Source organism: Falco naumanni, chromosome 2, assembly GCF_017639655.2.
Source record: "Falco naumanni isolate bFalNau1 chromosome 2, bFalNau1.pat, whole genome shotgun sequence".
Lineage (NCBI taxonomy): Eukaryota > Metazoa > Chordata > Aves > Falconiformes > Falconidae > Falco > Falco naumanni.
The window spans coordinates 22106717-22133605 of NC_054055.1; the positions used below are offsets into that span (position 1 = coordinate 22106717).

At 37.1% G+C, this 26889-nt stretch overlaps 2 protein-coding genes across 6 annotated transcripts in view; one reads left to right on the forward strand and one right to left on the reverse strand.

Annotated features, from left to right (window-relative positions):
• AASDHPPT (aminoadipate-semialdehyde dehydrogenase-phosphopantetheinyl transferase) overlaps positions 1 to 13855 on the reverse strand; it is a 34162-nt gene extending 20307 nt beyond the window's left edge. For all 3 annotated transcript variants that reach the window (XM_040583826.1, XM_040583825.1, XM_040583824.1), the window contains exons 1-2: positions 13656 to 13855; positions 12317 to 12542 (exon numbers count right to left, since the gene is read on the reverse strand). In XM_040583826.1, coding sequence (XP_040439760.1) covers positions 12317 to 12542; positions 13656 to 13799 — 370 coding nt within the window. In that variant the 5' untranslated portion in view covers positions 13800 to 13855. The remainder of the gene's footprint in view (positions 1 to 12316; positions 12543 to 13655) is intronic.
• Positions 13856 to 14001: 146 nt separating this feature from the next.
• KBTBD3 (kelch repeat and BTB domain containing 3) lies at positions 14002 to 26692 on the forward strand. Of its 3 annotated transcripts, none has more exons than XM_040584020.1 (3): positions 14002 to 14227; positions 18061 to 18308; positions 21131 to 26692. In XM_040584020.1, the coding sequence occupies exons 2-3, from the start codon at positions 18085 to 18087 to the stop codon at positions 22749 to 22751; spliced, it is 1845 nt and encodes a 614-aa protein (XP_040439954.1). In that variant the 5' UTR covers positions 14002 to 14227; positions 18061 to 18084; the 3' UTR covers positions 22752 to 26692. The 3 variants fall into 3 exon arrangements, with proteins under 3 accessions (XP_040439954.1, XP_040439957.1, XP_040439956.1); XM_040584023.1 differs by lacking the exon at positions 14002 to 14227 and adding an exon at positions 19498 to 19594 and having other exon boundaries at positions 18196 to 18308; XM_040584022.1 differs by lacking the exons at positions 14002 to 14227; positions 18061 to 18308 and adding an exon at positions 18316 to 19594.
• Positions 26693 to 26889: the final 197 nt, after the last annotated feature.

The following is a 26889-nucleotide window of genomic DNA, read 5'->3' on the forward strand; positions in this document are numbered from 1 at the left end:
CATTTGAATATACATTTTCACCTGTATGTTTTTATAGTTCCCTCCTTTTCTCACCTTTACAGAAACTGTTGTGTATTCTTTCTTTTTGCACTTGCTCATAAAAGCTAATATTCTGAAGGCATTTCTGTTGTCTACAGTAAACTCCACATTTGAAAAATTTTTGTTACAAAGCATGACATCCTCTAAATACTGAAAGCAGTTTTTGTTTTTACATTGTATCATCTTGCTGAAAAGTAAGAGAGTCAACTAGAAAACTCTAATAAATTTACCTAAAACATACTACAGCTTCTTTTCATAATATACAGTTAACTGACAACAGTTTGTCACAGTATCTGATTGTCTAACAAATACAAACCTGGATGTCCATTTGCATTAGAACAAAATTAACTGGATGGTTTAGCTATTCAAAGGCCCAACTTTAGAAGTCTTCTTTCCCTAGAATATATATAGAGCTCTACCTCCTTCCCATAACACTCACTAACTTGCTCCTTAAGGAATAGTAACCAACAGAAAGCAGGCATGCAGCAAATATCTGCTCAGTTTCTCAAGATAAGCTAAAGGTTTCATCCTTGAGACCAAAATATATTTTCATCGTTTTTTTTTAAATCTACAGACATATAAACCTCACACCCCTATCACATCATAATACAGATTTGAAACCAGAATAGTTCACAGAAAAAATGTGAAATTAACACAGCTGTGAAGGCAATTGATTTCTTACCTATATGCAGCTATTACTCCCAGCTAATGAACTTGACACATCAGATCCTTAAAAATATAATCTGACTAATCTTTCAAAATTGTCTTCTATGCATTTATTTAAAAAAAACAATAACTCATCCCAAAGTTAAGTTTCTTCATTAAATTAAAAATACACAATAACCTGGGAATTTCAGGAAGGGTAAGGAGAAAAAAAAAATAGTCAGTGATACTGGAAAAGAATCCAATATTAAACCTACAAAGTAATCATGCTATATACAGATAAGTGTGCATGTGCGTGCGTGTATGTGTGTGCATTCTGGATTTTTTGCACAAACCATTTACATTGAAATATATAATGCCATCTTTTCCACTACAATAACTAGGTATCTTATTTTTTTTAAGACTAGGACAAAAAACCTCCTTTGCATTCTTCCCTGCAAAACTTCAGACCAGATATACAAGATTGATTTTAAAAAGATGTAGGAGCGAAGAATAAAAAACCCACTTATTAAATTCCCTAGTCCTAATGGAGAAAATACTTCAGAAATAGCAGAGAAATACAGTGTATTTTTCTCCATTTTTCTACCTGATAAAAAAAAAGCCAAACAAGCTGCATTTGTAGGAAGATAAAAGACAATAAGAATTAAGAACAATGTAAATTATGATGCCGTTAACAGTGAAGATTACTATCCATAAGGCTAATACAGAAATCTTCATACGGGCATTTTGTTTACATGGTTACAAACATCAGGTCAATCATAGATCAGCTTTGTACAACGTACATTTAACAAATGTAGTTAACTGTCCCATTGTACCTGAAATTACCATAACCATGATATGCCTTCTCAAAAGTAGTCAGAAGAGGAGATGACTGACCTTCTCCACTTTAGTTTGTACCAGAGTTTTACAGTCTTCAAACTGTTTTGGTCAGATACAAACTAAATAGCTTATATTATGGTCTATATCCAAAATTATGGAAATTGAAAGCTAAAATCTACTACTGCCAGCTCACTGATCAACTTAATCCCCTGGAAAAAAAAACAAAAACAAACAACAAAACAGCAAAAAAACCCAACCCCCAGAACACTAATCCCAGAGTCCTGACCAAAGAAACAGGTCAGTGATCAAGAACTAATATATAATCAATAGATATCAATTTATTTTCAGACGGCAAACAGGCAAAGTGACAATATGAAATGTACTACCTAGCAAAATGAGCAACTGAAGTATGAACAGATCAATCTACTTAATAATGTGAAACACAGGCAAGCTATAAATCCTGCAAACTAACAAACCATGTAGGAATATGTTTTGAGTCCTGGACACTTGGTGTGACAATCCTTTTGGCGCAGGACACAAGACATATTTGATCATGTTTTACCCACTAAAGGAAACCAAAGTAAACTGATAGAGAAAAAACATTTCTTCTGCAACAGATGCCCTAACTGTTTATTGTTTATTAACACCTAATTGTTTATTAATATCAACTAACCCTTGTATAGGTATTTGGAAACTGACAATGACTAACTTTGAAGAACCAGACAGAAAATTAACAAGCATGTTTTTTAAATCTGTAAACTCACACAGCTTTAGTGTGAATTAGAGATTAGATCTGCATTCTGTGACCTCTGCTTCCTGCCAGCATCCCGCGATTCCCCCAGTAATATATATGTTAAACATCCATTCTCATCATGTAACTACTGATGATAGGTTTTATCTTGGCATATCTCAGAGAAGCAGCATTAACTTTAAAATGTCCAAAAATCTGAGGTTGCCTCCTTTAAATTACTTAACATTTCCCATATTGTAAAAATGGAAAAGTCATAAAGAGACTGACATAATTGGATAATGTTTGATATTTTCTCTGCAGTTAAGATCATTAAGTCTTTGAAATATTAGAGAAGCTGCTAAAGTTTCAATAGCATTATTGTGATTTGGTCTAACAGCAGCAATGAATACTTAAGAAAACTGCTGATAGCAAATGTTAAACAAAAGAAAGTAAAGAATCATAATGGATTAGCTCTACCTTCAAAACTGCAAATTTTTTTTTGCTGAAGAAACAGCAATTTTGACACAGGTATGGCTTGGATTAAAAGAAAGAAACAAAAAAAACCCAAGAAAAGTCACAAACTTAATTGAATACATCTGATCCATTTACAGACAGGTAGTGTATGGTCTACTACAGATACATGCTTGTCATTTGTTCTGAAAATATATAAAAAATGCCAGATGCCCTCAAATTTTGTTCAGACTTCAGCACACTTTTACATGTTCTTCCTATGCCAAACATTCAACTATAATATATACTTGCCATTGAAAACCTTACTGACAATCACACCTGGGTGCAACCACATGGTTTTAGTTTGCTTCTGAGTAGAGAAAATGAAAGTATTTAAAATACATAGGGTCTTAGTGATTACGATGAATCAGGAACCCCAAACTCTTTTAAGGAAATGTACTTACTTAAAACTAAATAGTAATAGCAAAAAATATAATGAATAAATTAAGAAACTCTTTCTTAGCTTGTGTATGTCAATGGTAATACCTCCTACTTACTTAAGCTCTTTCCAAGAGGTTGTGTGACCACAGCTAGAGGAGCTCTAGGTTGCCACAGTATTTCAGCAGAAAGGTCAATTAGCCCATGAAAATGCAGCATTGTAATCAGCTTTCCATTAGAGAACATACCAAACTTAAAGCAATCATTCCATTTTGTCAGAACAGCAGGAAATCTACTTCCTTTCAACACTCATGAGATTACGATGCATCATACTAAAAATAAACACAAACCCCCAAATTCTAAATAAACATAAACCCAGACTTTATTTTACAAAGCCATTATGATTGTGAGTTGTGAGGACACAACTATAGATGTAAAAAAAGGCCAAACATGCTCAGATTTATTTAAAGGTAACAGACATTTACGAACTTTAATATGTTTTACTGGAGCTAATCTTCTTATATTACTCTTTAAAAAGGCAACAAAAGTCTCAAGATGTTGCTAGTGCAATAGCACCCACATAAGATATAGCTATATTTAAAAAAGCATATATATGTAGATACATACATATACATGCTGGTATGCATGCATATATATATATGTGTATGTATATATGGTGCTACTGCGAGACGCATAGACAAAATTCCAGCACAAAGGGGATGACACCCAGTTCTATATTTGCATTGAATCAGACATACTGCAAACAACATTATCCACATGGTATCACTAATAGTTGCTACTGAACCACAAAAGTATTAATAGTAGCAAGAAAGGGTATATACTTCAGTGAAAATGTGATTAGAAGGAGAGTATTCCCATCTCTAAGAAACCAGAACTTCTGGAGAACCTGGGAGTGCATTAGGATCTGCTTGGTACTTGATAAATAAATGTAGTATTAGATGAAGGGGAGGTGGGGGCACAGATGGAAGCCAATTCTCAGTGTCTAAGTCATCTTCATCTTCCACATTGAATTTGACTACATGATTCACATTTTGTAACACCTCCTTGATTTGATAAACGCAATTCCCCCTCCCCACCCCCAGAAGCTCTGCAACCTTAGCACAAACTGAATCTTTCTCTGACAGACCCTAACAAGAGATGTCTTTTCTAAATTCCACATTTGGTGTGGAAATGGTCCTGAATACTGAGACACACACACTCTGCGACTACGTCCTTCCACATCATGATAGCCTACTGCAGTAATGAAGCCACTGACTGTTAACAGTTCCTTGCGATGACGTAAGTCAGAACACTGCACAGAAGCCTGTCTCAGAACATGAATCTCATAGCCAGATGCAGTAAAAATGTCCCTTATTTTCACACTTAAAACATCCCCACTTTCATGTATACACTGTCCTTCCCTCTTTTTCCTCCTTCTAAATGAAGTCCAAAAAATCCCCGCAAGATGACAGAAGTAGTACTAGTGTTTGAAATCTGGGACTCAATCTCTCCTATGTAATAGTGAAAGTAACCATGTAAGAACATGCTTTAAAAAAGAAAACAAAACAAAACACCATTGCAAAGCCATTTTTTTGGCTTGCCAGCACCTGAAAAGTCTGTTTGGCCCACTTGACATGTTTTGTTTGGTTTTCCCACAGAGAAGAGACAGCGTCAATTAGTCATGCAGCATGTTGCCCCTTTGCATCCTTGCCCCCATCAACACACAAATCAACATCTGCATAGCTCCAGACCAGCCTCTGCAAGAGCTGTCTTTTATCCAGCCAGCAGGCTACACAAGAAGGGATGCAAGAGGAAGATGAATGTATTGCAATGTGGCAAACCCAGAGAATGGCCCACAACTGAAAAGCCGATGAACTTCAACGGTCCATTCACCTCTATCAGTTTTATCTATTCTTGTAGATACTATCTTCAAGTGCTTGCTATGTTTTTATTAAATTGTTTTTTGCTAGGAAAAAGACCTACATATTTAATATAAACCAAACAACTCTGATGAACAGGCAGAAAAACTATACAAGGCAAGTAACAATTTTTTAATGCACTACAAGACTGGATTTTCCATCAAAATGCAACACAGCACATAGCACAGCCATGAATACCTAGAATTTACAGCACCAACCCGATATAAGGCAAGAAAACAGTTATTCATAGAAGTAGCAAAAATCTCTTGGTGCTAAACTTTCCTGAAAACCTGACCAGACAACAGCAACCTGTCACCTGTAGTGAGAAAACACAAAAATACTTGCCTCATTAAAAATTAGAATTTCTATTAGAAATATGTCAGGGAAATCCAGCTGAGGCTATTTTTTTACAGTTACTGAGGGGAGATGCTAAGTATTTAAGATAAGTTTCTACCATTTCGTAAGTCAGTCTTAAAGTCTGCAAATCCAACTCTAAAGCATGGTCTCACAACCTTGAAACTAATAAGAGCTCGACACTGTAATTCTTGCACAGACAACTTCCAAATAAGCTTGACAGCAGAAAATACAGACAGCTTCTATTTTCCAGCTCTTGCAACAAAGATATATATCTCTAGAAATGAAGGTATTTGAAATGGACAGTGGTCGCAAGAAACCTTCAAAAAGCAAATTCTTCATATCTACAAAGTAATTTCTTAACATCATTCTGCTAGACTTCCTTAATTTGGAAAACCAAAGCTAACTGTCATTAGTGCAGCCTAAGTACTTTCAGTTCTGTTAAAAAAATAAAAATTCAATTCTCTTTAGCTCCTAATTTTGAATGCATAACTTAATTTCCCCAAAGACTAATTTAGGAATAAATTGTGATTATTTTAAATTCAGTGTGCAGAAGGATATTTCAGTGGGATAAAAAAAACAAGCAAACAAAAGCAGACAAGCATTCTTACAGTTTGTCTTTGTTCTACCTCTTATTTTTACTAAGAGCTCCTGGTTTAAGTATTTTGCTTCCTTAACTGTTAATTTATCCCTCATTTTAAACATACATATTGTCCACAAGTTTATTTTTACTGTTTTATATTTTGCTAATGGTTTCTATTTTAATCCAAACAGGTTTATGTTTTCCTATTAAAAAACAATCGTAACTGATTAAGATTCTTTCTTTCCAAAAAGCCTATTACCCCTCCAAGAGGAGATTCAATCACAATATCAAATTTTCCTTTTACAGTTTATTAAGCATTGGTGCTCAATCAATTACCAGAATGCGCAAGTGTTTTTACAAACATGATGTAATTCCAGGTTAAAACAATGTTAGATGTGTAACTAAATACAGCACAATAATTAAACTACTATATAACACATATTCTTTAAGGGTATGTTTAAGATGGCTGTTTCCATTTTCTTCCCATTTTCAAATAGAACAAGGAAATTCCTCCCCGCTTACTCAGTGTAAGGGCATATGACCACTATGATTCGTTAGTTCAACAAGGATATTAGCTGTTTTAACACTACATCTAAAAATGATGCAGTGTCATATTTATAAACTCTGACTTCCTTAATAAATTAGAAGCAACATTTAATTTAAATCCTTCATTAATTTCTTCATCCCAAACATTGCACCTACATATCTATAGCTGTACCATTAGCTAATAATTTGGCAATTACCTCTTGTAGTAAAAGATTAGATGCTGATTGCTGCTATGAGATTTACTGAAATACAGCAATAAAAACAAAAGCAATTAAAACTTTGGTTAAGTAAAGTTAGGGCACTGCAAGGACAGGAGCACTCCAATGAACAATCTGGTTTGGTACTTCTTTCTAGATCAAGAAATTCTTACTGCAAAAGGTGAAAAGCAGCATTAAAAAAGCATTACAAGTTCAAAATCTTGAGCACGGCTGCTAGATAAAAGACATGCCAAATATCTTAACTATGCTGTAGGTGTGCCTAACTCTCGATTCAGTTTGAGACTAGCAAAAGAAACGGCACAAAGTTTATAACTGGCTGGAGAGAAAGAGCTTTCCTCCACTAGCTAGACTTAAGTTTAGCACGTAGCTTCTTTGAGTGGAACTTTGAAACCCTGGTTCATGTGTGACATATCTCTGATTTGAAGGTCTTTATCACCTCTTGTATTATCTCACCTGAATGATGGAATAATGAGAATAAAAAGAGAAAAATTAGTTAAGTTCCGTTTGTATTTCTTTGCCGCAAAGAAACACATTTTCAAACAACCAGGTATTTGCACATAACCGCCTACCTTCTTTAAAAAGCATTTCAGGAAGTATTTTTAGATCAAATTAATTTTCCATAAAATTCACACATAGAAAATTTACCCTTTTGCATCTTTTAATAAGCAAACCTACCATAAACCTGAAAGATTAATGAGAAAAGCAAATTTATTGCATGTCAAATATTTAATTCTGGAATTATGCTGAGATTGGAGCTGTCCGGATCAAAATAACTATAATGCAATAGGTAAGAAAGATTGCAAGCTGATTATGAAAGACCAGGAACAAACTGTTAATTTATTTACCTTTGTAATTCCATCTAAGCTAAAAAACTGCACTACTGAAAATTCACTTGCACAGCAGGAAAGCTCTTGAATCTAAGATCTAAACCTTTTTCAAATGCTTGAAGTAATCTTTATTAAGCAATAATTATTTCCTAGGTCTCTGAAAATGTTCTGCTTTACAGAGTTTAAGTGACTGGTAAATCCAGCATCCCACACACCACTTAAACCACATTGACACTTGTTGCAAAATTTCTTGTGCATAAGTTTAAAATCAAACACATTATCACAAGCTGAGTTTTTCTGCAGGAGTTAGTAGTACTTGCCAATGTCCACAGTTACTTCCATTAAAAAAATTACAGTACAGTGTACGTTTTCCCAAATTATTCAAGAGTTGATCTTAAACTGATTTAAAAGGCAGAAAAAACCACAAACCATTGATCTCTGTAATTCTTCCAAAATAAGTAAATTAAAAGCCCGATTTAAATGTGCAATACCCTGCTGGAAAACCCTTTTTGGTCTGTGGGGTTTTTTTTTTGTTTTATTTTATTGTGGCAGCAACACACAATACCTAAGGTAGAAAAGGAAGATTTCTTCTTTCACTACATTATTTCATTCAATACTTGAATACAGGAAAAAAGGTGATAAACTGTTGCATACCTGGGGAACTTTTGTAGAACTGTCTCTACTTGCATTGCTAAGACTAGCTTCTTGTGTGGCCTGCCTTCACCTTTGAAGAAGACTATGTCTTGCAGTAGTTTTTTCAGGTTTTAATAATGCAACAAAAGTAATATGGAAAGAGGCAGCTTCTTATGGCTTATGAGTAAAACGAAAATAGCACTGATGTGACATGAAATGGCTATTGTACCAGGTCTTGCTGTTACATTCTAGCACCCAATTTAATAGCATATTTCCCAAAACTTTCAGCTGCATGATACTCTCTTGTGTATTTGCTCTGCATATTTTGTTCAGTAGCTGGACAATAAAGGGAATATAAGAACTAGAATACTGGAGACCTCAATCAAGATTCTGTTGGATAACATCACAAGATGAAGCACTTTGTATTTAAACAAGCATTTAAAATAAATAAATATATAAAACCAAAACAAATCTACTGTAATGTATTTTGTACATAGGGAACTATTTGTCCTTGCAGTTATTCCAGAAAAAGAGATTTATAGCGGATTGACTCTCAGAAATACAATGTACTTAGCAACCGCAGAGCAAGAGCACCGCTCAGTGGTACTATCAGGTAAAACAATATTGGTGGTAAACTCAAAAGCTATGAATTGATAGCACAGCATTGAAGAGAGCTCCAGGAAATTCTACCAAGACAAAAAACTTTCTTAGAAAAATTTTAGGTGAAAAGACGCTAGCTTTAGTTCATACTACAGAAACTATATCTTAAAATTCTATCTTTAATATTGCTTATTTGTTGGCTCACTTTCCCACGTGCAATTGGTAAATTTTCATTACTATCATGTTTCTTTTCCAAAAATAGAAATTATAATTCCAAAAAGGAAGAAATATGGCCATAAACAAAACCTCTGTAAAATTTTGAACCTAGTATTTTTCTATTTAATTCACAAATATTTATGTAAAGTTACATAATGCAGAAAACAACTGCACAACCAGGTGTTGACACACTTTTATGATAGTTATTTCTTATGCATAATGACAGGTTCCCTTCTCTCCTTATCAAAAGATAAAAACATGCATACAAGCTGTTGACAGCTAAATTACTTCAGGATAGACTATGTTAGCTGCAGAACTTGAGATACTAGAAAAGAAAGCTGGAAATTTTGTATGATGCATTTTGTACTCCTCTATATACACTGTAAAGCTTGCCACCATAAACTCGGATTGTGGAGACGGTGACTTGCCCTAATAGCCCTCTTCACTTTTAATAGATACCTAGATCTCTGATGGAAGAGGGAGAGGTGGATGAAGTAGCCATGGTTCAAGACAGATAAAGGACCTATGTTCAGGAATCCCAGCAGGCTGCATCTGTCACTAGCTTGTTTCAGATTGGGCATCTGGATACATAGTTTTTCAGTATCACTGTTACAAAAGCACCAATTTAATTCCATCATTTAGCCCTTGGAATCACGAACACCTCCAGAGCAGCCATCATTTTTCTCTCTACAGGTAAAACCATTGAAGCCTGCTTGTATCAGAGCTCAAAGTATTACTCTCACCAGCTCATATTCACAGATAAAATCCACACTGCTGCTGAATACAGTTCCCAGGGGGATGTGGCAGCATTTCCTTTATCATAAGAGGTCATGACTGCTACTGTCCAGTTCTATGACATGTTGGCAGGAGCCTCTAGTGCCACCAAAGAAGTTAAGAACTGAATGTTGTCTCTAAACAGTCATTTTAATTAACTAAAAACCCAGTCTGATTTCATCGCTTTTCCTACATTTCTCCTGAGATTCAACTCTTTCCCCAACACCAAATTCTCCTTTGAACTTCAGCTTCATATTGTTGTTTGGAAACCCTAGGAGAGGCAATCAAAAAGCTGCATGACAGAAGCAGAATAGGAAACAAAACATCATTAATAGGATGAACTCAAGACATTTTTTCCCCTAAATTTAGTCAACTTTAGCAGGCATAACTAAGAGCAAGTGGCAACATATACTGATAACCTAACTTTGATTCTACAGCTCTTATGACAGCAGTGACTAGAGACCCTGAATGAAGAATACATTCAGACACAAGGTAAAAGAACCTTCATTTCTTCTGACACTGCCTGTAGAATGAGCAATAAATCAACGGACATTGAGTTATCCACCATTTAAGCAATTGCACATGAAGGAAGTAAGAAAGGAATAGTGAATAAGTAAGTAAAAAATACAAGAGAAAGGAAGCAGTAGAGGTGAGGTTTGGGGATTTTTTTAAAATAAAGTCAGCTAATATTGAAGTTGAAAGATTTTTTTCTATTAACTGGAAAAGAACCAAGAATGTATTCCCTTACAAAGTTCAATGTATTGTATTCCAAAATAGAGAAGTAATATAAATACACATTTCTAAACCTAAATGTAAACATAAGTCTCCACAATTGTCTCCTGCTTTCAGAAAGAGAGCTTAACACATTGCATAAGCCTTGTCAGCTGGATATCAGCAATGTGTCTTTAAAATGCCAGCTATATTCCCAGCTGCATAAAATGCCAGCAGAGAGTGGAAGACATCATTACCTCCATATATAACATGTATAAATTACTTCCCATTTTTTATTTCCCGAGAAAAGCTTAAAATAAAAACATTTGAATCTTTTGATTTTCACTATCTACCTGCTCAACCAGGTAAAGCTTTTAAAAATGAGTAGTTAGCGGTAAGGCCTGTGGCAAGCCCAGCCAAAGTATTCCAAAGGTAACGGGTCTGGGTGTTACATTTTTTTCATAGCAGCCTGTACAGCACCGTGGTTTAGATCTATGCCTGAAACAGCATTGATAGCACACCAGTATCAGAAGTGTTTGCACAGCATCAAGGTCTTCTCTGTCCCTCTGTCACCCCCAGGCAAATAGGCTGAGGGTGTGCAAGACATTGGGAGGAGACACAGCTGGGACACCACTTTGTTTTGTTTTGCCTAGTAGAGCTATGATAAAAGCACCAGCCTCGAGCTTTATCTGGTATTTGGGCCCTGCATTACCGCAGTCTCTTCAGGAGTGCACCTGTTCCAGCACAGCCTTACCCACAGGCCAGTTTCTGCCACAAAATCTACAACTCCTCTGGTGTGGGGTCCCCTCCATGGTGTGGCCTCACGTGCTGACCACCATTTGTAGAGGGAGAGTCTAGAGCAGATGGATGGGAGTCACAAGGAAGAGCTTCACTTTCGATTGCAGTAAAATTTTTCTGCATCTTAGCTAAACGTGCCAATCCAAAAATGTACGCTTATAATAATCATTAAAAAGGTGTAAAGCAATCGGAGAGGAAGTTATCTAGTCAGGGTTTATTTGAATCTTTACCTTACACAAATTATTTTGTAGCATAAAATACTGGGCAAATTGAAGACTGTCAAGAGATTGTGTAAGAACATAGCTATTACTGTCATATCTGGTTAAACATTCTCAAAAAACTAAAATCCCCATAAATTGCAAATCACAGTATGTTTCTCCTTTAACCCAGTCACGCATCAATGAATATTTGTAAATTAAATTATCTCCATAAAACCGTATTTAAATATGCACTTTGCTATAATTCTATTTTATAATTTCAGTTCTGATAGTTCACTAATATAGTCAGGTTAGTGCAACAATTCATACAAATAAATAGGCGAACAACTGCCAGTTCGCTGCAGTACTGGGCCTGATGTTGACACATATAATGTCCATGCTTATGGGACAAGGGAGCAACACTCATAGTCTATACATGGGGATGGAACCCACTGTCCCTACTTTGAAAGTTGTCCCTACTACCACCTAACAGACAGCAAACCTGTTAATTAAGGTATTTGCAGATACCGGTCCTGCCAATATCATAGCAGGATTCGTGACCTTGTTTTTCCAGGGTTCTGCTTTTCTGAACTGGAAATATATCCTTAACTGGCGTAACAGAAAAGCCAAAATAAACAATAAGGACTGCATTTAACTATAAAAAAGCAAATACACAATACATTCATACACCCTCTTCTAATTACACTAAATTTCTAGGACACAGATTGGTTCTTTGGGAAACATTAAAACGTTCAGCACTTAAACACTATAGAATCTGCTTTGGTCACCATAATGCATTACCTGGTAAATTAGTCTTCATAATATCAATGCCAACTTGAAGCTCAGGCTCAGCTGCAAGAACTGCATAATCTCCTTGATGAGACACATTGAAGTTGTAATTTGAATAGATACTGAATTCGTTATTTGCCAGGAAAGGTTTTCCTTTTGAAGTCCTTTGCAAGTGTATTTCATTCCAAGGTATGCACAACTTTTCAGCAATTAATTTCCGTATCAGCAGGCGACCAGCCTATGAAATAAAATGGAAGTGATTTGTACAGAACTATTAGGCTGTGTGCAAAATATCTGTGGTTGTTAGAAAACCACTTGTCTAAAAAAAAGTCACTTCATTATTGCTGACACAAAATAAGACTGTATTTTAGCCAAATTATTTATATTTCTCCCTTTTATAAAAGCCTGTGTCAAGTAAATGTAATTAAGAGTTCACCAGACACAAGTATAGAATACATTTGTCATCACTATCAGCACAGAGACAACACAGGACCCAACAAAAAGCAGTCCCACACTGGAAAAATCACATAAAATAGGTCCTTCTTTTCCTTACTTACTTAGGATACTTTACTGCACAGATGAATACTACTTATACCACACTGAACAGTAAAGCTGTCTGAACACCTTTCCTTTCAGAACACTCATTCAGCTATTTCAGTGCTAAATGAAATACTAAACAGTTAAAAACGATGAGAAACTCCTTATAGCCTAATTAGCAGAAGTCGGTATTATCACAGTTATATGCTATTTAAAACCTGAGTTATGTAAAACAGCTTTATTTGCTTACACGTTAGCTACTCTGTTCACGTACAGTCTCCTACAGTACATTGATTTTGCCTCTTATAAAAATGGTTGAGTTTCGTAACTTAACATCGTCAGACCTGTGAATTCGTTCAGAATAACCACTAATAGCTGACTGCAAACATCCCTTCCTCCTCCTAAGCGAAGCAGAGCTGGCAATTAACACTTTGTAGTGCGTTTACTTCCCTGAAATGCCCTTGCAGGGCATGCTTCCCTACGAGAAATCAGAAATTTGAGCCATACCGAATCTGCGGAGACAACCACGTCCCCACGGGAAAAGGCCGGTGCCGGTACCACGAGCGGAGCCAGAGGCGGCTCCTCAGCCCAGCGGCCCCCGCCCGTGCCCCGAGGGCCCGCCGGCAGCCTCCCCCACGGCGGGGCAGGGACATCCACGGCGGGGCCCGCACTCGCCCGCAGCGGCGGAGGAGAGAGGCAGCGGCGGCGGGCAGCTCGGTCCCACGGAGTCCCGCCCGCGGACTAACGCCGCCAGCCCTGAGGGAGGGGCCCCGCCCCCCGCCGGGCCCGGGCCCGCCCCCCCGCCAGCATGTACCAAAGCGGCTTTGGCATCGCGGGCAAAGACAAACTGGCCGATGCGGTCCTTCTCCTCGGGCTGCACCAGCCGCGCCGCCAGCAGCCACTCCTGGCGGCACGGGCGCCAGGCGCCGCAGGGGAAGGCCCAGCGCACGCTCCCCATGGCGACGCGACGCGACCGCGCATCCCAGCGCCGTCCAACGGCAGCGAGACCCTCGCCCCGCCCCCTCCGCCGCGACAGAGCGGCGCACCCCGCGCATGCGCCTATCAGTGGGAGGGAGGGACCTGCAGTCGAGGCGAGGTAGCCAATCCGATATCAGGGTGCCCTGTGAGTGACAGGGGAATGCACCAGGTTCCGACGTATCGGGGGAAAGGCGGTGCCTGCGGCTAAGCTATACCCGTGGTATCGTCACAGAGCCTAGAGAGGAACCCGCTCGGGAGGATGGGTGGGCTTTCATCTGGATTGACGGCCCGGGGAACCATTCCGAGTGCAAGAAGGGGGAGAATGACACCGGAAGAGACCAATCTGCTGGCGACGCTGCTGCGGAGGGTGGGCCAGACTGGTCGGTGAGCTGCTGGTGTTGGCTGCAGGTGGGTGCGCGCTGTTCGGAGGGAGCGCTAACGGGGGGAGCTAGCTCTTCGCCGGCTGAGGAGAAGCGGCGGCGCTGGAGACTGCCACATCCCGTAGCCGGGCCCCGCGGTCGCGCTGTGAGAGGAGGGGAAGCCCGTTGCACCATCCTGCCTGTCCCGTCAGAATTAGTCCCTTAGAATGAACGGCGGCGCCGCAGGGCGCATGCGCGGGCGGCCCAGGCATGCTCAGCAGCGGCGGGAGGCCGCCACCTTGCCTCCGGCGGGCAGGGCGGGGGCGACGCTGCCGGGCTGCAGGGGCGGGCCGGGGCTGGCTGTATGCTGACGCGGTCGGGGGTGGCACATAACCGCGGCCATGACAAAAACAACGTGTTTTCCTTGTAGCTTCTGGCTGCCCCCGGCATTGTGCGAGACAAGGCCGCGTTTGTGCCCTCGGGGATAGTGTCCGTTGGCGGGTCTCCGTGGTACCGGTATCGGTTAACAGCAGATCGTTCCCCCCGGTGCCTCTGTGCCCATCGTTATCTTTAGCGCATCCCTGGTCCTGAGGAACCGTCCCGGGTAGACCTGGCACACGCCGGGCGCTGTGGCGGCGGGGGCGGCCTGTGCCCTCCCTGGCCGTGCTGCCCGTGCTGCCTGGCAGTGTGGGGACGGTTGTGCACACACGGCTGCCCAGTGCGGCATCGCCCCGGCAGGAGTCTGGCTTCTAGAGAATATGGCCCAACAAAAGCCTTTTATATTCTGTGCCTTTGTTCTGCTAAGAACTGTAGTGGTTAACAGAACTGGGTTCCCCTGTGCCCTCGATTACAGGCCAAGGTAATCATATTCTTTACCCTTTGGTTTTGAGGTTGTGCCATGGCCAAAAATTTAGGGTCTGGTTGAAAATCTACAACCCTCCTTTCTGTTGCTTGCCTTTAGAAATATTTATGCTTTAACAGTTATTGACCATGTACACATGATGCAAAAATACTGAAATTCACATTATTTCAGGGATTTCATAGAATCTCTCATTGGGTTGGTGTTTTTTTTTTTGGTGATTTAGCATTCCCAGCCCCCTATTAATGTGAAAAAGTGCTGATTCTGCACAGGACATCAGAACTGCTGTCTTTCTGCCTAGAGTAAGTCTCAGCTACAACTGGGTATAGGTAGGTCTAGGTCTTTGCAAAATATTTTAAACATGGAAGTAATGTTTTGGGGGAAAATGTTTCAGCAAGGAATAGTATAATACACTTATTTTTAAATATGATTCCCATTTCTCTTTATGACTTGGTCAAGCGAAGGATGTCCTATGTACTCTCTTATTTATTATCCAAAGACAAAGTTAACTGACAGGAGAACAGCAGTCAACCCCCCCTGCCCCCAGGAAAATGCTGCTCAGCAATATCGAATTGTAGCTGGGGCTTATGTTTCAAGCATGGTATTCCGCACACTTTGAAGAGGAATCTGTGGCCATATGTATATTTAGTTACTGATAGGTGATAATACTAATGGATGTGAATCTTACCTAGTTGCAAAAAACCCTTCAGGTTTGATTAATAGGCTTGACTTGGTCATGCTTTCTACTTAGAGAGACTTAGATGTAGCATTTTTTTTACTAGCGGATTTATTGACTTTTTTTGATAAAAATAAGCATCTGTAAGTGCAGACTGACATTCAAGATACACTGTATAATGTGTGATATGAATAAATTCAGTAGAAAACCATATTTTTATTACAAGTAAAATATGGAATGATAATAATCTATACTGAATTATTCTATAAGTATACTCAATATTGCATGTATGTTTTGAAAAAAAACACATATTTTGATCACATACAGAAATGACGGACTTCGGAACCCAGTAAAAGCAGTTCTTTCTTCTTCCAGAATTTGCAGTTATTATTTTTGCCAGATTTAGAAATACAGCATGGCATTTTCATTCCCAATTTTTTTCTGAAAATGAAAATTACAGTTCTTGAACTTTTTTGCTAAAAAAATAATTTCCAAAGGAACTCGATGATTTAGAGAAATTTAGCTTTAGGAAAAATTCCAGTCAGTTTAAGTTCTTCTAAGTCATTATTTTTTTTATCTTAATAGATTCATATGTTTGTCAGAGGATTTGCAATTAAAGATAACTGCTTGCAGAGAGGGAATCTTCCACTTTTGGAATGCCTCCAGGAATTGGTGCAAGTTCACTGCTTCCTACTAGTACCATGCTGGGTTTTTTTCTGTGCCCTTTTTTTTTTCTTTTTCAATCACTTCTAAAGAACCGAAAGCTTCAAAGTCTTTGTGTCACCTTTCCTTCTCAGAATACTGTCTCAACATATATTATTGATAAATGCCACTTTTGTGGATTAAATGTCTTAGAATGTCACATGCATCTTTTTTGATGGTCTAAAAATGATTAACTGAATATTAGTTTTATTTGAAGTTCAGTTATTTATGAAAAGCCGTGAGACTCAGTTGCATTGCTATTTCCAGACAGGAACCTGGAGTTCTGTTACTGTCTGTTTTGAGTATTAGACACTCAATGACAATCAAAACAATAATACAATACAAAAGTACAGAACTTTGAACTTAGTATTTTTGATTTAATTACATTTCAGTCCACTCTTGTCTTTTTATTCCACAATTAGAAATGTCACCAAATTCTTTAGATACCTGTTCCACTCATATTCATCTTGCTGAATATGAAATTAGGTGTTCAGTGGGGAATGGTGTCTTTCAAAATTGTTAACAAATTACTAATTTCTCCACATTTCAATAGATAAGGAATGAAAACAGAAGATCATCTAGAGATGGGTATATAGTAGACTTAATAATATAATACTTACTTTTAATAATAGATTTTAAAATGCTCTCCTTCACCTTTTCAAAACTTACATTAACTATACAGTTAAATTTTGTAGGGGAAAAAATCTAAAACTTTTCTAGAGAAATGTATACAATTTCTTTATCTTTGTTGGTCTTAATTCTTTCTAGGTGCATAAAGTATGCTGTAAAAAATCAGCATTTTAAGATTTCTCTTTTAAGAATCCTGCTGTCTAGTAAGACATATTCTCCATGTTGGGAGAAGGCTAAGTGTCCAAGGTAGTGTTCTCTTGAAGAACAATTTATTTCTCCTATCTCCTAAGAAATATTAAAAAATAATGGTTTGTTTGTTTGTTTGTTTGAATTGGTGAGAGAGTGCTGTAGCACAGCTATATGCTGCTTTGAGATAAAGCAGATAAATTGTTTTAAAATTGTTTGTAAATAGTGAAGTACCAAGTACAGGTTTAGACTTTTTGGCAGCTGTGTTGATAGAGGAGGCAACATCTGCACACAGAATGTTAGTTGTACTGTCTGAATGGGTTGTAATGCAAGGGTGATGTCTTTTGTGCTGGGAACAGTCTCAGGCTTCAGTCCCATTACAAAGGTTTGGTCATGTTTATTGGCAGGCAAGCCCTAACGTGCCTTTCCTGACAAAGTGGTAACTTACATACACAAAATACTTTGGTATGTGCAATACTTTCACAAAACAACATCCCCTAGGCTATTACAAAGTCACCTACATTTGTATCTATCTATATTTTTATCTTAATATTATGAAGTGATCAACATACTTTGGTGTAAGCTTTCTCCACCGGCATTTTGTACCCTATGTCCTCATCTGGGTATTTGCGCTCCATTCTTAATACACAATCCCTTACACTCCTTTGTTTAATAGGTTCTCCTCTGTTAGTCACTTAGAATTAATTGCACATCTTATACCATTCTCAACTTAATTAGCACATTTAAACTTCTACATGGTTGATTTTTTATTTATTTATTTATTTTAATACTAAGGCAGTAGAATCAATTACTTATTTTTCCATTTCAGTTTCAGGAATAGATTGAAGAAACCATGGCCAATCAACGGGATTACATTAGCAGACCTATTTGCAATGGAATTTCTGTTCCTGAAAATAAAATCAATTCCTTAGTGGCTGAAGGTCATGGACAACAAATTCTAAAAGTACTACAAAAGTTCAGAGAACAAAATATATTTTTTGACTTTAAAATTCTTGTGAAAGATGAAATAATTCCTTGTCATCGTTGTGTACTGGCAGCGTGCAGTGATTTTTTCAGGTAAACCTATTTTTGACATGAGTTTGCAGAAAATGAATTGTAAGTTCTCTGGGAGGGAGGGAAGGAGTATATTACAAAGATTAAAAAATAAATCATCACAATTGAACATATGCCTGCAGAGTTTTAAGCAAGCATTCAAACATCATAATAAGGTAGCAAAAAAAAAAGAATCAAAACATGACTAGAGTGTTACATGCCTAACTATACCCCAAATACATCTGTATTTCCAAAGTGACATGGTGACTATGAATTTGAGATTCAGACAGCAGTCTATACTCTGCAATACAAATGTCAAACAGTAAGTGCATGGTTCTGCTGTTAGGTAGAAGTGACACAAGTTGTGTACCTTTAAGACTTGCCTGTTGCCCATATCGATACTTGAAGGTCTGCAGTGGTATTGTTTGACTTTGTATGCAATGGTCTATGTACTTTAACACATTTCTATTGTGAAACAAAACAGGCTGATTACAAATATATCTTGCATTGAGCAATTGTGGATAAATTGTACATGGTTTTGGAACACGGCTGGATTTTGTTTAATATGAGCAGTCAGTATAGTAGAGTCTTCAGAGGTATTTAAACAGTTATATTTTTTCTAAACTACATATTTCAGCCCTTCAGAATGAAATGGATCTATGAGCTTCTTTCTGGTGCTTAAAACTATGTATTCTTAAGGGCCAGACTGATCATTCACATAGAGGATATTAATTTATGAAGAACCTTCCTAACCTTTTTTAGTTCCATGCAGAAAGTCTGTTTCTAAACACACTTTTCACTAAAACACAAAGCTAAGATGATCTAACAATAAAAGAAAGGGCTCCTGGAAAGGAGTTAATGACCTTGATTCAGTTGCCCATACATAGGTGACAAGTGTTATTTTCAAATGGCCTGGAGCACGCCATGGTCTGTGGGCGTCTGCCATATATAATGGAGAATATAGGCTATACATGTTCTTAGGACTACTGAAAAAAGAAGAAATGCAGAGGAAATAAGTTATTTCTCCACTGTAGGCGCAGATTTGGTTTTTTTCTGACACACACACAACTACTTGCATTTCAAGTGTTCACTGCGTGACAGGACAGAGATGCTCTGGTAGAAAGGAATATTGGGATGAAATAGCTTCCAGTGGTTATTTTTAGAACTGAAGTTAAGCACATGGTAACATATGTGTCCTTTTCACTACCTACAGGCTCTTCAGGTTAAAAATTTGCCAGGAGGGACCTCTCCCTATGTGTACCAGTTGACAACAGCAGCCATCAAATTCCTAAGTTGTCCTGGAACACAAGGTCCATTTACTAACTTCAGGGAATAAAAAGTACCCAGATCCACTAGATAAATTTAAAAATGAAACACCTTTTGTCTTCCTTGGCGTATGGACTTCTCTTAGTTTGGGTTTCATTGTGTAAACCAAAGATTCAGCAACGTTTAGCTTCCTACTTTTTAGCTTTCAAAATCAAAGCCTTTGCCTAGATTGTTCTCCCTCTACTAGAATTGTTCAGTTGCTATTTTACTCTGTAATTAGGGATTTGTATTGTATCTGTTGGGTTAAGGAGCAAAGGATTCTAAGAATCGTAATTTATTTTGCAAAAAGGTATTTGGAACATAATTGTCTTATTGTAATTTTATGGTTTTGTTCAGGGGTCAGACAAGTTCCTGATTTACCTGACATTCACTTCCCAAAGAGTATGTTATACACAGTGATTATTTTTTTTTCTCCTTTGGCTTCATAAAAGTATGGGATTTTAAAAATCACATACTATACAGATACTAATTGTATAACTGAAGTATGATATAATACTCTTGAACTATATATGATATATTAATGATCCAGATTATATACTTAGATTTACATAAACCATGAAATAATTTCTCCACTATCATCTTTTGTCAAATTCAGAAGCTGTTGCTATGACAGCTGGATGCTTAGGCTTTGGTAGGGTAGGGCAAGGGCTGTTGCAGCACTGTTCTGTTGCCAGCATTTACCACCTTGTAAAATTTTTATCTTGCCATGTAAGATTGAGTGAAGTAGTTTAAATGTTATTACGTATTTAATGAAGTAGTAAAAGTAATACATCTTTGATAAGTAAAAATAATACTACTTCAATAAAGTACTGAGTTGTAATAAAATTTGCACAAATGTGCTGATCAGTAGTTTGTTTCACAATTTCAACCATCATCTTTGTATTCAGTCACAATCTACTTTCTGCGCAAGTTTCATTGTGTCATGCAATCCTGTGTCAAAACCTCATTTTTTCTGACATCTGCCTGTACCCATACATCTGTCGGTCAACTCAAAAGCAAGAATTAAGTTTCCTCATGTTTTTTTCTCCTCTTTCACCCCTCACGTACTTTTATTACTGAGGAATGCACCCATTGTCCATCCTTGATTTGCTCAGCCTGCAGTTTGGAAGGCCTTATTTCACTTAATTTTCTGTATTCATGCATAGTGCTTTTTTACTATATATTTTGTAAATCAACCTTTCTTTCTCAAGCTGTTGAAACTGATGCTGGCCTGAAAAAAAATCATTTTCTCTCACATTGAGAGCTGCAGACTTCATTGCTCTCAGTGAAAAGCCATACAAAACACAGGTGCTGCTATATTTTATGAGTCATCACTGAATATGTCCTTACCACCACTCCCTTTTTTCTTCAACCATATCAAGCAAATGCATACTTTCTTATGAGAATCTCCACATTTTAGACCTATACAGCCTGCCCACCTTGTTACATGCCTCTGATTGTCTCCTTCTTCTCAGATCAGTATTCTCTGCTGTTTGCTAGATCTTTAATTTGTGTGTGTATCTTCTATATTTTATTCACAGAGCCATGTTTGAAGTTAATATGAAAGAACGAGATGATGGCAATGTTACTATTAGTAATCTATCACCCAAGGCAGTGAAAGCTTTTCTTGATTACGCTTACACAGGAAAAACAGAGATAACAAATGAAAATGTGGAAATGCTTTTCCAACTGTCGTCATTTCTTCAAGTTTCACTCCTTTCCAAAGCTTGCAGCGACTTTCTAGTAAAAAGTATTGATCTTGTGAATTGCTTACAGTTGCTTTCTTTATCAGAAAGTTATGGTTCCGTCCGCTTATTTGATCACGCACTAGATTTTGTACAGCACCACTTCTCCTTGCTGCTCAGATCAAGTGATTTTTTGGAAATGAATTTTGAGATACTACAAAAATGTCTTGAGGCTGATGAACTAAATGTCCCTGAGGAAGAATCAGTGTTGAAAGCTGTCCTTCAGTGGACCAAACACAACTTAGAAACACGACAGAAATATCTGCCTAATTTGATTAAAAAAGTGAGACTACACCAGTTACCTGAAAAGACTTTGCAGGACTTTCTACATTCTGAAGAACACTTACTTAAGAGTGCCGATTGCTCGGTAATAATCAATGATGCAGTTAAAAGTGTGCAAAACTTTAGTGGACTATTTCCAGACGCACGTCCTTCAACAACAGAAAAATATATATTTGTTCATAAAACTGATGAAGATGGAGAAAACAGGCATACATTCTGCTACAACATCAAAACAGATAAATGGAAAGAACTACCACATACACACATGATTGATCTTCCAGGGTCAAGTTTATCTAGCTATGGAGAAAAAATATTCATAACTGGAGGATGCAAAGGGAATTGTTATAGGACTGTCAGGCTTCATATTGCTGAACCATTTCATGATGCCACTGACCAAACCTGGTGCTACTGTCCAGTCAGTAATGAATTCTCCATAGTGTCAGCTATGAAAAAACCAAGGACAATGCACACATCTGTTGTAACCTTAAATCAGCTGTTTGTAATAGGTGGGAAGACCAGAGGAGCTCAAGAAACCCGAAGTCTTTTGGATGTAGAATCCTATAATCCTCTTTCCAAAGACTGGAAATCTGTAAGCCAATTACCAAGAGGTATCTACTATCCAGAAGCAAGTGCGTGTCAGAGTATAATTTATGTTCTTGGCTCAGAAGTAGAGATTACTGATGCCTTTAATCCATCTCTTGACTGTTTCTTCAAGTATAATGCTATGACTGATCAGTGGTCTGAGCTTGTAGCAGAGTTTGGGCAGTTTTTCCATGCAACTCTAATCAAAGCCGTTCCAGTGAACTGTACATTGTACATTTGTGACCTCTCCACCTACAAGGTCTACAGTTTTTGCCCAGAAACCTGTGTTTGGAAAGGGGAAGGATCTTTTGAATGTGCTGGCTTTAATGCAGGGGCAGTTGGGACAGAAGACAAAATTTATATACTAGGTGGTGATTATGCTCCAGAAGAAATCACAGATGAAGTTCAAGTCTACCATAGTAGCAGGTCTGAGTGGGAAGAAGTTTCACCAATGCCAAGAGCCTTAACTGAGTTTTACTGTCAGGTCATTCAGTTTAATAAATATAGGGACCCCTGGTCACCTGTACTGACAATTTGCTCTGGAGAATTTTGAAACTCCTGAGTCAAAAGAATCTATTTAAATGCACAAGTTTTAGAACAGATTTTTAAGTATTAATTTAGAGATGGAAGAATATGTACTGTTTTGTTTAAATCTTCAGTTTAAATTGTATGCTATAGAACTGCTTTTGGAAGAGTCCATTAAATTGTCATTCATGCTAGTCATTATATAGAAAGTATTACTTAATTTTATATGCAAGTCTTCTCTGTAATTATCTGAATAATTTACAAAATGATACTACTTTTCAAAACAGCGTAGTCATGAGGAATTCATTGTGTAATATGTGCCATTATTTCTGTAATATTCACAGTTGTCCCGATAGACAAACCGCTGAGTGAGAAAACTGACTGTGATACTGTTTTCCCTATGTAACTGAAGTTTAAAAGGAATCTACATTAGTGTTGTTTTATTTAGGGGGTTTATATTCATAAACCTGTAATAGGAATTCATTGTCAGCTTTACCTTATTAGAATGACCTTAGCAAGGCAAAAGCCAAAGTGACCTTCACAGCATTAAAACCAGGTACCTAACTTGAAGAGTCTGATAATTCCTATCATCTATCTTCAGCTCTTCAGTTTTACCAGTTTTTCTCCATCCTTGTGCCTTAGTAGTAGCTGTACTTTCTGTTTTCATCCCATTGACTGTGGCAAGATAAACATTGATAACATATTGCAGGCTGGGCAAGATTTCTACAAGATGGATGATTCATGTGGTATCTTTGCTTCAGTCATGCTGTTAACTCATGAAAAAACACTTCAGGATGTTTTTTTAACAGAAGTCTTCCATCTCTGAAGTTTCCAGTGCTACCTACAGCAAGCTGTAAAATAAATTTTAGTTGTTGCTTCGGTTAACTATGGGAAAAGGTTGTATCTTGTCATACATCAAATACAAAGTTACAAAAATAAATTCCCATATTTAAAACCAAAGTAAATAGTATTTCTGAGGTGAAAGAATTCCTTTAGCTTCTATAGTCGTTTAAATGAATTAAAACACTTATCTTGTACTTAGTGGCAATTCTAAGTGTTAAAATATTACATGGTAAATGCTACACAATATATTGCTTGATAAACTTTCAGTAGTCAGCTATTATAATGTTAAAATTGTTATGGACTTTATTTAGTATTAATATTAGTCTAGCCATACATTGTGAGATAAATTTGATCTCATGCATACCAAATGGGACCTGTGTCTGACAGAAGGACACTGAAATTAGATAGGTTTCATAAATTCATTTGTAATCTTCCACAGCCTGAGAATTTTCTCTATTTGAGTAAGATATTGGAAGCCTTTATGTTGCATATAAGTATCATTAAGTAGTAAGGTTGTCTTATGCCAGACAGAATGGTTCTAAACATCTAAGCACATCTTTTCCAAGCAGTTTAAATGTGAACAAAATTCAGCAAGGTGTCTAAAACATTTTTATTATGGCTTGAGATGACTGCGGTAAGTTCATTATCACATCACTACTGCATATACTTTTTCCAAACTCAAGCTCAGTATTAACACTTCAAGGTTAATATTGCCTAGCAACATACTTCTGTTTTAAACAATACACAATGCAAAGTTCCAAGTCTGTGATTGAGTCTCTAATTTGTTATCAGATACCTTTACAAATTCAGATAACATTTATCAGAAATATTTTCGTAAGGGTGAAAATGAAAGTTATGCACAAGTGGAGAACAATAGATTGGAACCCTCCCACTCAATAGTTTATTTGTATTAAGATGCATGTCAGTTCTGTAGAGGTAAACAGCTTGTTGTTACACTATTTCAGGCATCTTCCACATTTATGTTGCTCTTTTCATAGTGAGTCTCCAGATCATGACTGCACATAGCTAGGTAACCTTTACAATCACCATGCTGAAATGCAAGCATATTTATATTGGAACACAACTACTTTTTTTTAGTGCAAAGCAAATGTATTGAACAGTTTAGGAGAGATGGAGAATACTATTCCTGCTCACTGAAACAGCAGGAGAAAAATAGACATATAGGAGAACAGTAGTTTTAGCATTAATAAAGCTACCCAAGAGAGCATAGAGACTTCATTAATAATTAATTATTGCAACTTGTCACTTCATCAGAATAGAAAGCCCAATTCTCCTTTGCTTGTGTTTTTGTGTCGTTCTTGTACCTGAGTAGTATGAGTATGCAATTTATGCAATGAGAAAAGTAACATTTTAATGCCCATAGTACCTGGGTATAAATAGCTATGCAAATTGGAAGAGACTAGAAAATTGCGAGGTTTTTTTAACTGCCACTCTCATGACCAGATTGCTGGGTCACATAAACAGCAAATCAGTCAGTAATTCAGGTGATGCACTTCCCTTACAGCATATTTTTTTGGGCAGTCTTCCATCCAGCTACTTGCTATATGTATAAGCCTCTGGCATATGACATCAGATAGAGCAATGCTGCATGTGGTATATATAGCGAATATATAGCGAAAACTGAATGAAGCTTAATTTGGAAAACAGACACTGCTTTAATATTCTATGCTACATTTGCACAGGAATGAACATCAGTTCCCACTTTTGACAGATCATTCAAGGATTTCAGAGGGAGTTGAACTCTCTCACTTGGTGATCAGGAAATAATGTAGTAGTGTCAGTTACTTTATACCATTGCTTACAGAAAAGTTACTGTGAAATAGTACTAATTTGCTTCAGTTATGTAGGTAAGCCTGTATTACAACTCTCATGTAGGAAAAAAGGTCATTTGCCACAATGCCACATACAGAGTTAAATCAAATAGCAGAATTGAGTGCAGAAGCTGTGTTAGAAAGCCATGCTTAAAACAAGGCTTTATGATAGAATTAAGGGCCTATGTTACAAATCCTGTGATTAATTGCTAATGATGTAAGAAATCTCAGTGAAGTCAACTACACTGCTCAGAAGAATATGGATTACTTGCATGAGTAACTGCTGTAGGTCTGGATCAAATAGATTTCTCAGCCTACTTTACGCAGCTGTTATGCAATTTAAAAAAAGTCACAAAACTAGCGCAAAGCGAGTTTTTCTACATCTTTTTGAATTTTTCAAATTTCACAGTACTTTATGAAAAAGTACCTTCCTCTAAAAATAGTCGATGACTAGAGTAATGATTACCTGTGTTCTGACTGAAATATAGTAAGAAGTTTAACACATACAAATTGCATGTAAAGTTATAATCTACTATTTGCACTTAAATGATGTAACCAAAATATTTCTCATAGTATCTATTCTATGTCACAGGACACATTATAAGCATGACCAATATAATATACATGAAGATAAAATATATTGTATGTGGGATTTTAATATCCAGTAATGTTTATATTGGATAATCTTAATTTTTAAAGAATGCTATCAAAACGTTATGGAACTTTGGTAATGTTATCATACTGGTTTAGTTGTTATAATAAATATCAATTATTCAGGTGTTTATATTTATTATGTTTGCACAGACCTGATGATTATTATTTATGTACTAATGAATTTATTTTCTATATTCTAAATACATTTGTAGTAAGTCAGTTTACTGCTGTTAAAAATTCATTATATTCATAAAATGGAGTAGATTTACTGATTCAGATTTATCTGGTATTACTCCACGAAGAAAGTTGTATACCTCCTCTGATTAGTAGTAGGTAGTAGGTAAGGTACAGGCTGTAGAATGTCTTGTCTGCGGTTTGTAATGCGAGTCTAATTTTAGATGTTTCTGTAGTGACCAACAGGAGGCAGCATAAGATCTATTTTAATTAAAACAGACTGAAACCAGGGATATATTTGTCAATATCTATAGCTGAACATTATGGTCAATTTACCTTTTTTCCCTTCTAACATCCAGTAAAGCATAGAGATCAGTAAAATTTTGCTGCTGCCTGGGCTCTGCTGATATTACATGTTTGCCAAGATGTTCATTCTTTTGTGAAATAAAAGCACTGAGCAACTGAATCCTTCTCAGGTCTGATTTTTTTCAGTGAGTTTCAAACTACAGAGAATCTACAATGTTTCTAATGAAGTTAACTACTATTTTTTTTCCTTTCTTTTTTCAGCTGGAGAACATTTTTGATGTTGGATTATAACCAAGAATGCAGTTAGCATGCATAAAACCTGCAGTGAGAAGTTTTTTTTTAATTATCCTTGGATCT